The sequence below is a fragment of the Hyla sarda genome, chromosome 3, assembly GCF_029499605.1.
Source record: "Hyla sarda isolate aHylSar1 chromosome 3, aHylSar1.hap1, whole genome shotgun sequence".
NCBI lineage: Eukaryota > Metazoa > Chordata > Amphibia > Anura > Hylidae > Hyla > Hyla sarda.
In genome coordinates, this window is record NC_079191.1 from 95,849,606 (window position 1) to 95,863,898 (window position 14,293).

General features: G+C 45.8%; 2 protein-coding genes across 9 annotated transcripts in view; one reads left to right on the forward strand and one right to left on the reverse strand.

Annotated features, from left to right (window-relative positions):
* The first annotated feature begins 2,017 nt into the window (after positions 1-2,017).
* Positions 2,018-14,293, forward strand: part of KIF1A (kinesin family member 1A) — a 331,661-nt gene continuing 319,385 nt past the window's right edge. For 2 of the 3 annotated variants that reach the window (XM_056564693.1, XM_056564694.1), the window contains exons 1-2: positions 2,033-2,154; positions 6,258-6,311. In XM_056564693.1, coding sequence (XP_056420668.1) covers positions 2,041-2,154; positions 6,258-6,311 — 168 coding nt within the window. In that variant the 5' untranslated portion in view covers positions 2,033-2,040. Of the gene's footprint in view, positions 2,155-6,257; positions 6,312-14,293 lie in introns of all 3 variants that reach the window. The other variant, XM_056564691.1, reaches the window with a different exon arrangement.
* Positions 4,364-14,293, reverse strand: part of LOC130361554 (allantoinase, mitochondrial-like) — a 105,604-nt gene continuing 95,674 nt past the window's right edge. For all 6 annotated transcript variants that reach the window (XM_056564698.1, XM_056564699.1, XM_056564701.1 and 3 more), the window contains 2 exons: positions 12,806-12,838; positions 4,364-5,104 (listed from right to left, as the gene is read on the reverse strand). In XM_056564698.1, coding sequence (XP_056420673.1) covers positions 4,943-5,104; positions 12,806-12,838 — 195 coding nt within the window. In that variant the 3' untranslated portion in view covers positions 4,364-4,942. The remainder of the gene's footprint in view (positions 5,105-12,805; positions 12,839-14,293) is intronic.

A 14,293-nucleotide genomic window follows, 5' to 3' on the forward strand; every position in this document is an offset into this window, starting at 1 on the left:
GGAGATTTATCAAAACCTGTCCAGAGGAAATGTTGCCCAGTTGCCCATAGCAACCAATTAGATCGCTTCTTTCATTTTTCAGAGGCCTTTTTAAACATGAAAGAAGCGATCTGATTGGTTGCTATAGGCAACTCAGTAACTTTTCCTCTGGACAGGTTTTGATAAATCTCCCTCATATGTGTATTATGTGATGATTATATGATATATTGTATTCTTTTTCATATATTGTTGATGTTTTAGTCACGGGGATAGGAGGACGAGGATAGGAGGTTGGGATAGATGGAATGGATAGGAGGACGGAATAGGAGGTCGGGATAGGAGGTTGGGATAGATGGACTGGATAAGAGGACGGAATAGGAGGTCGAGATAGGATGAGATATGAGGATGGGATAGGAGGACGGGATAGGAGGTCGGGATAGGAGGACGGGATAGGAGGACGAGATAGGAGGACGAGATAGGAGGTCGAGATAGGAGGACGGGATAGGAGGTCGGGATAGGAGGTCGGGATAGGAGGACGGGATAGGAGAACGGGATAGGAGGTCGAGATAGGAGGTCGGGATAGGAGGACGGGATAGGAGGACGGGATAGGAGGTCGGGATAGGAGGTCGGGATAGGAGGTCGGGATAGGAGGTCGGGATAGGAGGTCGGGATATGGGGTTGGGATATGACAACAATATATTAGGACGGGATGTGAAGTCAAAAGCTTCCTCCTTTGTTTATTTTCCTGCCCAACAAGGATTAGAAAGGAAAAACTGAGCAACGCTGGGTACTCAGCTAGTATAGATGACAAAAGTAATTATTGGAACGTAACATAAAAATTGCCCACTTAAAATTTCCAATCATTTTGTCATCTAGATTAGTGACTAAAACATCAACAATATATGATACAGAATACAATATATCATGTTATCATGTAATCATCACATAATAAACATATTGGGGAGATTTATCAAAACCTTTTCAGAGGAAAAGTTGCTGAGTTGCCCATAGCAACCAATCAGATCGCTACTTTCATTTTTGAAAAAGCCTCTGAGAAATGAAAAAGCTATCTGATTGGTTGCTATGGGCAATTCAGCAACTTTTCCTCTGAAAAGGTTTTGATAAATCTCCCCCATATATGTATCATGTGATGATTATATGATATATTGTATTCTGTATTGTTACAATTCGGCAAGCTGGAGGTGGATCCTCTGTGTCAGAGAGGGATTGGCGTGGACCGTGTCGGTGGACCGGTTCTAGGTCGCTACTGGTATTCACCAGAGCCCACCGCAAAGCGGGATGGTCTGGCTGCGGCGGTAGCAACCAGGTCGTATCCACCGGCAACGGCTCAACCTCTCTGACTGCTGAGAAGGCGTGGGACAGAAGGACTAGACAGAGGCAAGGTCAGACGTAGCAGAAGGTCGGGGCAGGCGGCAATGTTCGTAGTCAATGGATATAGCAAGAGGTCAGAAACACAGTTATGGCAAACACAATAAACGGTTTCTCCAGGCACAATGACAACAAGATCCGGCCAGGAAGGAAAGGGGAAGTGAGGTTATATGGACAGGTGCACAGGTGGAAGCTAATCAGACAGATTGGACCAGGCACCAATCATTGGTGCACTGGCCCTTTAAATCTTAGAGAGCTGGCGCGCGCCCTAAGGAGCGGAGCCGCGCGTGCCAGAACGTGACAGCCGGGGACCGGGACAGGTGAGTGACTTGGGATGCGATTCGCGAGCGGGCCCGTCCCGCTATGCGAATCGCATCCCCGCCGGCAGTGTCAGTGCAGCGCTCCCGGTCAGCGGGTCTGACCGGAGCGCTGCAGAGAGAGGAACGCCGCGAGCGCTCCGGGGAGGATCAGGGGCCCGGAGCGCTCGGCGTAACATGTATCATATATTGTTGATGTTTTAGTCACTAATATAGATGAGAAAAGTAATTATTGGAAATTTTAAGTGGGCAATTTTTATGTTGTGTTTTACATGCCGCTCTGTAGTGTCTTTTACGTCTCTGTTTATTGTGACATATACAGTTTTCAGTGTTGTATTTTCCATTGCTGTTGTGAATGCTTCGTGAGCGCTCCACCTTGACTGACGTCCTGCTTGTGGCGTTCTCACATCCTGTCATGGCTGCTTCAACAGGTGTACGTATGTGTCAGGCCAATGGCTCCCATTATGAGGTAGGCATTTACAATCTTCTGGTTTGTCTTGGGACTTCTTCTTTGCGCATCTTCATCTATAATAAGTGTCTTTATATTTCTAGAATAGTGTTTTCCAAACAGCGTGTCTCCAGCTGTTGCAAAACTACAACGCCCAGCATGCCCGGACAGCCGAAGGCTGTCCGGGCATGCTGGGAGTTGTAGTTTTGCAACAGCTGGAGACACGCTGTTTGGAAAACACTGTACTAAAATGCTGTAACCCACTGTAACCCCTGATTTTTATTGTTTTTAAAACGCATAGTATGCTAAGAATTTTTTTAGAGCTTAAGTTTGGTTACCCAGTGGTGTGATATGTTTCATAAATTACACAGAATATTCCATCATGTGACAGAACAATCACCTGACGCTTGTTTTAGTGAAGCGTCTTTATTTGTAGATTTAGCTTAGTAAGTCAGTAGCAAAGAAATCTACATGGTTGCATTGTACGACAAAACAATTCTATTATGATATTTTGAAATTCTTCATAAAACAGTATACCTTGCATCAGTGGTTCTCAACCAGTGCACCTCCAGCTGTTGTAATACTACAATCCCCAGCATGTCCGGACAGCATTTGTATGCTGGGAGTTGTAGTTTTGCAACAGCTGGTGGCACACTGGTTGAGAAACACAGAGGGACATGTATCAATAATGGTGTAGCAATGTGTGATTTTATGCATGTTTTTTTTGCGTCAAATGGAGCATATTTGCGCCAAAATTATCAATTGTCATACGCAAGTTTGTCATTTTGGCACAAATGTAGCCCTACAAAAGGCGCAGACCCCAGAATTCCAGGCAGTAAATCTGACTTTGGGACGTTCTATTGTTGTAGCTATTTTCTCTGTCACTTTATTCATGGTGTAGATTTGCGCCTAAATGAAGGTATTTGCGCCTAAACTTGCGCCAAATCGAAAAGTCGCAATTAAGGAATTCCAGACCAAAGAATGATTGTAACTGAAATCATGACTAACAAAGTGAAATCAGTGATTTTGTTCTAAACCATTTGGCGCAATTGTTTGTCGCAAAAAGTGACATAAAAGGAAATTTGAGACAAATCCCAGTCAAAAAAAACAGGGTAAAATCCTTCATACATGCCCCCCAGTGTCCTACATAATATTTGGTATTACCATTAGTGGTTTATGACAACTATAGGCTTTAGGGTACGTTCCCACACGGCGTATTTGCTGCGTATTTGCTGCTGCGTATTTTATTTTCCCTGTTGAAGTCAATGGGTAGGAAAATACGCAGCACCAAATACGCAGCAAAATACGCCATGTGGGAATGCACCCTTAATATTACTTTAAGTGGCCTGAATGTTATGACCAGTAGGACATTTGATCCACAGTAATCTATGCTGATACAACTGAGATCACTGAGAGGTGTGAAAAGGTTAAAGGGGTACTCCCATGGAAAACTTTTTTTTTTTTAATCAGCTGGTACCAGAAAGTTAAACAGATTTGTAAATTAATTCTATTAAAAAATCTTAATCCTTTTAGCGGCTATATACTACAGAGGAAATTCTTTTATTTTTGGATTTCTCTTCTGTCACGACCACGGTGCTCTCTGCTGACCTCTGCTGTCCATTTTAGGAACTGTCCTGAGCAGGAGAAAATCCCCATAGCAAACATATGCTGCTCTGGACAGTCTCTAAAATAGATAGCGGAGGTCAGCAGAGAGCACTGTGCTCGTGACAGAAGAGAAATCCAAAAAGAAAAGCATTTTCTCTGTAGTATACAGCCCATAAAAAGTAAGGATTAAAATTTTTTAGTAGATGTAATTTACAAATCTGCTTAACTTTCTGGCACCAGTTGATTAAAGGGGCACTCCACTGGAAAACATTTTCTTTTAAATCAACTGGTGCCAGAAAGTTAAACAGATTTGTAAATTACTTCTATTAAAAAATCCCAATCCTTCCAGTACTTATCAGCTGTTGTATAATACACAGGAAATTATTTTCTTTTTGAATTTCCTTTCTGTCTGACCACAGTGCTCTCTGCTGACACCTCTGTCCATATCAGGAACTGTCCCGAGCAAAAAAGGTTTGCAATGGGGATTTTCTCCTGCTCTGGACAGTTCCTGACATGGACAGAGGTGTCAGCAGAGAGCACTGTGGTCAGACAGAAAGGAAATTCAAAAAGAAAATAACTTCCTCTGTATTGTACAACAGATGATAAGTACTGGAAGGATTGGGATTTTTTAATAGAAGTAATTTACAAATGGCCTGTTGAAGCACTACTAAGTGCGAAACACCGGTGTCGCCTCTCTGTGGTACCCCCCTTGTACCATCCATCGTCTCCCCGAGAATTGTACTATGGCTGTGAGTAATGTGCAATAAAATCTGCTGAATTGGAAATCCGGTGAGTGCCGACTTTTCTTCGTTTTCTCATGCACTGATGGTATATTCTACGTGAGTCCGAGCACCACCGTATCCACACTCCGCTACAGCGAGTAGTGTCCACTCGCTTTCAGGTACAGAAGTTAGCATTGCCGAACTACTCATCTATACGCTATAATTTACAAATCTGTTTAACTTTCTGACACCAGTTGATTTAACAGAAAATGTTTTCCAATGGAGTACCCCTGTAAGGGCAAGGGCTGTGCTGGTAAATCCCTGTTGGGTGCTGTACAGGAAGACGGATATGAAACGGTCATGACTGATAATCTAAAGGTGACACCTTAACAGATAATGTAGCAGGCAGACGGGCAGCAAAAAGTATAAGGTGGCCCAGCGAAATATGAAGTGAAATATGCATAATATAACCACTTTGATATTTAGTAATATGGTGCACTAGGATCTGAAGGGTCTACAGTGTGAATGAGGATCAGTTCTCCGGTAGGTTTGGGGACGTGTTTGCCTTTGTAATAGACCAGATTCCCCTGAATCACAGTTGCCACAACGTGTCCCCACAGAAGGAATCCCAGATAGGGGGTGAGCTGTAAAACAAAAAAAAACACAAAAAGTATAAGAGACTACTTTTAATATAGGGTTAGGCAAACTAATGACCAACAATATTACAATAATCACAAGACCTGTGTAGCGGAAATTTAAAGGTGAATGCCGCCAGGACTTAACAACTTATCCCCTACCCATAGGATAAGACCCCTCAGCTCTCCTCATGAACAGAGCAATCACCATTCCGTGCACAGAGCTGTGTCGACCCCCCCACCCCCCAACCTTGCATCTCTATGGGAGAGCCAGAGATACACAAGTGCCGCACGGCTCCCCATAGAGATGCATGGACGGGGAATGTCGGCCGGCGATTGCTCCGTGAATGGGGAGAGCTGTGTCCCAGGCAGGATCACAGGGGGGGCAGTGGTCGGACGGACCCATCACGATCAAGCACATCCTCTATCCTGTGGATAGGGGATAAATTGTTAAAGGGGTACTCCCGTGGAAAACTTTTTTTTTTTTTTAAATCAATTGTTGCAAGAAAGGTAAACAGATTTTAAATTAGTTCTATTTAAAAATCTTAATCCTTCCAGTACTTATCAGCTGATGTATGCTCCGTTTGGATTTATTTTTCTGTCTGACCATAGTGCTCTCTGCTGACCTGAACTGTTCAGAGCAGGAGCAAATCCCCATAGCAAACCTCTTCTTCTGCTCCAGACAATTCCTGACATGGAAAGAGGTGTCAGCAGAGAGCACTGTGGTCAGACAGAAAATAAATCCAAAAATAAAAACTTACTGTGGAGCATACAGCAGCTGATAAGTACTGGAAGGATTAAGATTTTTAAAAGAAGGAATTTACAAACTTTCTGGCACCAGTTGGTTTAAAAAAAAAATAGTTTCCCACCGGAGTACCCCTTTAATTACCGAAGTTCCCCTTTAAGGTATGCACGTGTTCATGTTTGTTTTCTGGCTACAATTTACTAAGCGATAGGATTACATTGTATTGCTGCAACTGTTCTCATAGTCACCATGAACAGCCCCACTAAAGTATGTAGAGGTACATCAATTTTAGTTTGGCAATTTGAAGATTTCAGAGCTAATAAGACCCTGCAGTATTCTAGAGATGCAGACTTCAGATGTGTCTCTCAGAGCTATCTCAGAAATTGTAATATTCTGTTGTACCATTCTCTATTGTAGCATCACAACACATGGCGGACTGCCCTTGACTACAAACTATCCATGATGTTGCAGGTGAGTCGAATTGTATGTTAAAGCATATACGATATACCGTATTTATCGGCGTATAACACGCACTTTTTAGGCTAAAATTTTTAGCCTAAAGTCTGTGTGCGTGTTATACGCCGATACACCCCCAGGAAAGGCAGGGGGAGAGAGGCCATCGCTGCCCGCTTCTCTCCTCCTGCCTTTCCTGGGGTCTAGAGCGCTGCTGTCGGCCCTTTTCACCCCCTGGTTATCGGCGCTGCTGCCCGTTCTGTCCCCCTGACTATCGGTGCCGGCGCCGATAGCCAGGGGGAGAGAAGCGGTGCCGACAGCCAGGGGGAGAGAAGGGGCAGCGGCACCCATTGCCGGCGCCGCTGCCCCGTTGCCTCCCCCCATCCCCGGTGGCATAATTACCTGAGTCCGGTCCGCGCTGCTCCAGGCCTCCGTCGTGCGTCCCCGGCGTCATTGCTATGCGCTGAACGGCGCGGCGCATGACGTCAGAGCGCCGCGCCCTGCATAGCAACGACGCTGGGGACGCACGACGGAGGCCTGGAGCAGCGCAGCCCGGACTCAGGTAATTATACCACCGGGGATGGGGGGAGGCAACGGGGCAGCGGCGCCGGCAATGGGTGCCGCTGCCCCTTCTCTCCCCCTGGCTGTCGGCGCCGCTTCTCTCCCCCTGGCTATCGGCGCCGGCACCGATAGTTAGGGGGACAGAACGGGCAGCGGCGCCGATAACCAGGGGGTGAAAAGGGCCGACAGCAGCGCTCTAGACCCCAGGAAAGGCAGGGGGAGAGAAGCGGGCAGCGACGGCCTCTCTCCCCCTGCCTTTCCTGGGGGTATATCGGGGTATACACGCGCACACACGCACCCTCATTTTATCATGGATATTTGGGTAAAAAACTTTTTTTACCCAAATATCCTTGGTAAAATGAGGGTGCATGTTATAGGCCGGTGCGTGGTATACCCCGATAAATACGGTATATGTGAACAAGAAAACATACTTGTAACCTAGATGTCTTTGAATGTTGCAGCTGTAGGATGTTGTTACAATTAATTAAAAAGCACTCTGAGATTATTTATATATATATATATATATATATATATATATATACATATATATACATATATATAAAATAGAAAAAGTATTGCAGCACTCCTTAATCCAAATATAAAAAAAAAAATGCCAAGGATACAGCACTCCAATATACCAAGGTGAATTTATTTACTCATCTCTCAGACTAAGTTTCCACTTGGTGTTTTTTTGGGGAAAACTGCCACTACAGCTTTTGAGCCAAAGTCAGAAGTGGATCCATAAGGGAGGAGAAGTGTAAGTCCTTCCTTTATATGTCCTATTCCTTTTGAATACACTTCTTACTTTAGTTCAAAACTGAAGTGGCAGTATTCCAAAAACTGCCAGGAAAAAACCCAAGTGGAAACTTAGCCTTTGTGAAGCAACGTTTCTGCTCCTATGAAGGACTGAGTACAAATACCAATACTTTAATTCTAGTACTCGTCGATACCAATTACGAGTACTGTACTTTTATTTTGAAGCGAATCTGACACCAAGGTTTCTGGCGCTGCTTACCGTGCAGATATGTGGGTTCCTTGTTGTGTACAATGGAGGCGGCTGCTGTAGTATGAGCCAAGACTTCTCTCTTCTCTATTGGACAGAACAGGGAATCTGCATTGGCGGCAAAACCAATGTCTCCGGAATGATTGCGCTGATGTTCACATGGTGAGCAGAGGTAGAACCCGGCTCACCTGCACTATTTACCTATAATTTCAAGTTAGTGCAGGTGACTCTTCTGTAAGAATGCCTTTAATAGTAAGTATCCCCTTGTAGGTAGTATAGATAGTTGCAGACATCAGCAGCAGCCCCCTGTAGACAGCAACCCCCCTGCAGACATTAGGATCAGCCCCCTTGTAGACAGCAGCCTCCCCTTGTAGACAGCGCCCCCTGCAGACATTAGTAGCAGCCCTCCTGTAGATCGCAGCCCCCCCCCTGTAGACAGCAGCCCCCGCTTGTATACAGCAGGCCACTCTTGTAGACAGCAATCCCCCCTTGTAGACTGCAGCCCCCCTTGTAGACAGCATCCCCCCTCCCCCTTGTAGACAGCAGGCCCCACCCCCTTGTAGACAGCAGGCCACCCCCCATTGTAGACAGCAGGCCCCCCCTTGTAGAAAGCAGCCCCCCTTGTAGACAGCAGGCTCCCCCCTTGTAGACAGCAGCCCCCCCCTTGTAGACAGCAGCCCTCCTCCCTTGTAGACAGAGACAGCAGCCCCCCCCCCCCTTGTAGACAGCAGGTCACTCCTTGTAGAAAGAAGGCCCCCAAATTGTAGACAGCAAGCCCCCCTTGTAGACAGCAGCCCCCCCCCCTTGTAGACAGCAGGCCTTTCCTTGTAGACAGCAGCTGCCCCTTGTAGACAGCAGTCCCCCCTTGTAGACAGCAGTTCCCCCTCGTAGACAGCAGCCACCCCTTGTAGACAGCAGGCCCCCCTTGTAGACAGCAGGCCCCCCTTGTAGACAGCAGGCCCCCCCCTGTAGACAGCAGTTCCCCCCTTGTAGACAGCAGTTCCTACCTTGTAGACAGCAGTCCCCCTTAGTAGACAGCAGTACCCTCCCTTGTAGACAGCTGTATCCCCCCTTCGTAGACAGTAGGCCCCACCCCCTTGTAGACAGCAGGCTCCACCCCCTTGTAGCCAGCAGGACCCCCCCTCGTAGCCAGCAGGATCCCCCTCGTAGCCAGCAGGACACCCCCCTTGTAGCCTGCAGGACCCCCCCTTGTAGCCAGCAGCACCCCCTCTCTTGTAGCCAACAGCAGCACCCCCCCTTGTAGCCAGCAGCACCCCCCTTGTATGTAGCAAGCAGCATCCCCCCTTGTATGTAGCCAGCAGCACCCCCTCATTGTAGCCAGCTGGACCCCCCCCCCCCTTGTAGCCAGCAAGACCCCCCTTGTAGCCAGCAGCACCCACACCCCTCTTGTAGCCAGCTGCACCCCCCTTGTAGCCAGCAGCATCTCCCCCCCCATGTAGTTGCTCAATTGCGCCTGTCGGGTGTCGCTGCTCCGCAGCCCCGTTCTGCCATACTCATCACTGCCGCAGCCCCGTTCTCCCATACTCATCACTGCCGCAGCCCCGTTCTCTGGTCTGCATCACTGCCGCTGCCCCATTCTCTGGTCTGCATTACTGCCGCTGCCCCATTCTGCTGTCCGCATCATGGCGTCTTATGGAGGAGCATTTGACATACACGTCACTCTGCTACACGTCACACTGCTGGGCGCAGTGGAGGAGGTGGAGTGACGAGTGTGTCACATGCTCCTCAATAAGACTCCATGATGTGGACGGCAGAACGGGGCAGCGGCAGTGATGCAGACCAGAGAATGGGGCAGTGGAGCACTCCACCAGGTATCGGATTTGGTATCTGGGACACGAGTCCCTGATACCATGCAAATACCTGTATCGGCACTGATACAGATACTAGTATTGGTATCGGGACATCCTTTTGGAATAAATCCACTACTGTATTCTACTCCATGGTGTTCTGCATCTATTTTATCTATTTGGATGGCGGAGCCGGTGGACCCAGGTTCCGGATATGCTGGCACCCCTACACATTGGTCTCATTTACCTGGATGTGCTGCTTCTATTTGGAATACATATATATATATATATATATATATATATATATATATATATATTTATATTACAGCAAAAGCTAAAATCATGTAGATCTTCTCATGTAATGTGTGTACCTACTTTAGATGACATACATGGATTGCCTGCCTTCTTGTATCCTATTTCCAGTGGCGTCTCCAGCATTCATATTTAGGGGGGGCACATGGGGGGCCAGTGACAAAAGTGGGGGGGGCAATTTTAAAACGTGTGTGCGTGTATGTGTATATCTATAAATATATATATATATATATACACACACACACAATGATTTTTTTTCCGTTTTTGCCATAGATTTTTGGGTAAAATGACTGATGTCATTATAAAGTAGAATTGGTGGTGCAAAAAATAAGCCATCATATGGATTTTTAGGTGCAAAAAATTGAAAGGGTTATGATTTTTAAAAGGTGAGGAGGAAAAAACAAAAGTGGAAAAACGCTCGGTCCTTAAGGCGTTAAAACTTTTGGACACTACCATCAACTTTGATAGCGGCATCTAAAGTGTTAATGTCGGACATCAGCCTGATTGGTGATGTCTGGCATTAGCCTAGGGTTCTAGCTAATGATTTATACAACACAGTGGGAGCAGGCGCTGTGCGTACACATACGCCTTGTGTCCTTAGGGCTCATTTACACGGACGGATCCCCAGCATATTTTACGCTGCAGATCCCCCAACAATGGACCCTACAGTGCTGCCTCAATCTGTGACTGCTCAAAACAGCAATCCTCCGCTACGAGCAGACACGCTTCAATGTGTATACTCGCACACATCGCGGCTGCTCTCGGCCTAGCTCAGAGAGCAGGAGGAGCGGCCATGATGTGTGCGAGTATGCACATGAAAGCGTGTCTGCTCGTAGCGGAGGATTGCCATTCTGAGCAGGCACAGATGGAGGCAGCACTGTAGGGTCCATTGTCAGTGGATCTGCAGCATAAGGGTGCGTTCACACGGGGGTACTTGTCAGCGGATCCGCAGCTGCAGATCCGCTGACAAAGGCCCCTAAAGTGCTGCCCTCTTTGTGCCTGCTAATAGCAGCAATCCGCCGCTACCAGCAGACACACTGTGATGTGCGAGTCGCAGTGTATCCGCACATCCCGCACATCGCGGCCGCTCCCCCGGCTCCCTGAGCTACACAGAGAGCGGCCGCGATGTGTGTGAGTACACTGCATGGTAACTCGCACATCACAGTGTGTCTGCTGGTAGCGGCGGATTGCCGCTATTAGCAGGCACAAAGAGGGCAGCACTTTAGGGGCCTTTGTCAGCGGATCCGCAGCTGTGGATCCGCTGACAAATACGCCCATGTGAACGCACCCTAAAATACACTGTGGATCCACCCCTGAATGAGCCCTTAGGGTACGTTCACACGTACAGGATCTGCTGCATATTTTCTGCAGCTGATTTTGCTACCTATTGAAGCTAATGGGTTGCAAAATCAGCTGCACAAAATATGCAGCAAAAATATGCAGCAGATCCTGTACATGTGAATGTACCCTTGAGGGGTTAATGAGGGGTTAATGTGTTCACATTTTGTCCTTCCAGAGGGGTCACTTTCCCTCCTCCGGTGTCCACAGGTCACCAACAGGTCCCATTACCAGAACAATTTATGGAAAAATCGCGGCAAAAATTGCGCTGTTTTACCGCGATTTACGAAAAATCGCGGTAAAAGCGCGCAATTTTTGCCGCGATTTTTCCCAAAAATTGTTGTGATAATGTGGCCTGTTGGTGACCTGTGGACACTGGAGGAGGGAAAGTGACCCCTCTGGACTGCTACTATACACATTACTCAGCCCCAGGTTATACTGCTGATCAGGGGGGAGAGAGGGAGGACACAGGACATCACTCACCTCACATGAAGCGGCCGCTCTGCTGTGTGACCTGTCAGCTCTCGGCCCGTTCTCTCCTGTGCTGGGGGCGGAGCCATCAATGTATCGGGACATCCCTATTTATTTTAAATTGGGGGGGCCCAAGGGGGGGCACGGCCTGATCTAGGGGGGGCCATGGCCCCCTCTGGCCCCCCCCTAGCGACGCCACTGCCTATTTCCTCTGAGATATGGCTCTCCTAATGCAGCCTAAATTTCCCATCATGCTTCAGGCTTTACAGAGTCAGTGGGTGAAGTACCATCACTGCTTCTGGCTCCAAGTCTGATCTAAGTGCAGCAAGTGATAGATCAGTGACACGGAATTTCTGTCCCCTAACTTACGTTATAGAGTATAGTATGAGATTCAGGTTGAGCCTGTATTCCTATGATACATTTCTCCCTGTTGGCTTATACATATAGGAGAGCAGTGTGAACCTTATAGGACTCACTAGAAAATCTGCAGACAGCAGAGAAAAGCAGTGTGAGTCAGAGGGTTTTATAACTGTGTGGCTAATCATTGTATGGGTTCACCTACTATATCACTTCTCTACTGGTCTCTTAGATAAGGGAGAAATAATAGCTACAGTAGCACTCTATACATGAAGGGACATGGGGAACCTGCTGAGAGATCTAATAGGTGATGAAGTAATCCTGTAGATCACAGGAAGTCAGCCACACAGGAGAGACTGACATCCTGTCTACACAGTATAGCATGTACTAGACTGGTTTTCAGACTGGTGACTGCATGACTAAGCTACAAGTATGAATATGATGCAAGTAAGTTGGGATGAAATAAATTGCACTGCTATCATACAACTGTCCAGTTAGCAATATATAGGAAAAATAATATATAGGAAAAATAATGCAGTTATGAAGGGTATGAAGCGCATAAACTATCAAATGTCCTAATTCCAATGCAGAACAAAGTACATTTTATGTATCTTATAAAAAAAACACTGATGACATAACCAGCCATTAATACTATGCTATACCTTGTTTTTATGATAAATGTTCTTTTCTTGTACCTAGAAAATAACAAAGAAATACATTAACAAGACACTGAACATGCAGATAGATCAGGCACATACATAGTGGAAAGTGAGCCCCATAGCAGAGATGGATGGGTCTCCTATTATGGTGCTGGATAATTCAACCAGGACAGATCTTTGCTCTTCTGAACTCTTTTTCATGACCCTTTCCATGAGTCCTCCATCCTGGTTTCCTGATATTTGATATTGTAGTGTCTATAGAGTCCTTTTCTGGTTCTCAACACTCAACAGCAAAGAGGTAGGTAAGCTAAAAGACTAAATAATGCAAAATAATCCCATTATTAATAAAACAGCATCCACTTTACTTTATATGTAAAGAGGACTAGTGCATTATAGGCCTGGCCCCTGCAGAACAGTGCATGGTGGCGCAATGACATCAATCTGCCTGTAGAGGCCAAATAGTGAAGCCTAAAGCACCTGCTATTACCTGTTGAGACAATCTTACTTAAGGGAATCCATGTTGGTATCACAGTCCTCTGAACAAGTTGTTATTTTAATTACTAATTCAGTATAATTAATAAAAACTTGCAAGATTTAACCCCTGGTGGGTGGATCACCAGCAGGAATTTGCCGCGGAACACAGTCTGGGCCTAGCTACTTACTACTTACTTTAGAAATTCTCTAAGGGAAATTGCTCTGGCCCCACTTAACCTTTTAAGGACCACAGTTTTTTTTTTTTCATTTTTGCACCTTCGTATTTTCCACCTCACCTTCTAAAAATCAGAGCACTTTCAATTTTGCACCTACAGATTGCTTGTTTTTAGTGCAAACAATTGTATGTGTATGTGTGGCAAAATTGAAAAAAAAAAAGCCCTTTTGTAACTTTTGGGGGTTATGATTCTACGCAGTGTACTTTTCGGTAAAAATGACACCTTTCCTTTATTCTGTAGGTCCATACTATTAAAATGATACCCAACTTATATAGGTTTTATTTAGTTTTTCTCCTTTTAAAAAATTATAACTATTTTTACAAAAATTAGCATGTTTAAAAATGTCCTATTCTGACCCCTATAACATTTTTATTTTTCCGTATATGGGGCTGTATGAGGGCTCATTCATTGCGCTGTGATCTGAAGTTTTTATCGCTACCATTTTTGTTTCCATTGGACTTTTTGATTGCTTTTTATACATTTTTAGAGATCAAAAATACGCTATTTTGGTCTTTGGAATTTTTTTTACGTGTGTGCCATTGACTGTATGCCATTGACCATGCAGTTTAATTAACGTTATATATGGACATAAATATACGTTCATTGTCCTTAAGGGGTTAATAAACACTTAGCCCACAATGCATTACAGCTAGCTGTCATTATATTTCAACATCTCCTTGATCATCTGAAGCGGGCATGCATCAGATAAGCAAATCCAATACAGTAGATAGATGGAGCACTCACCCGGGTAATCTTCTTAAAAACTTCAGTTTTATTTCTT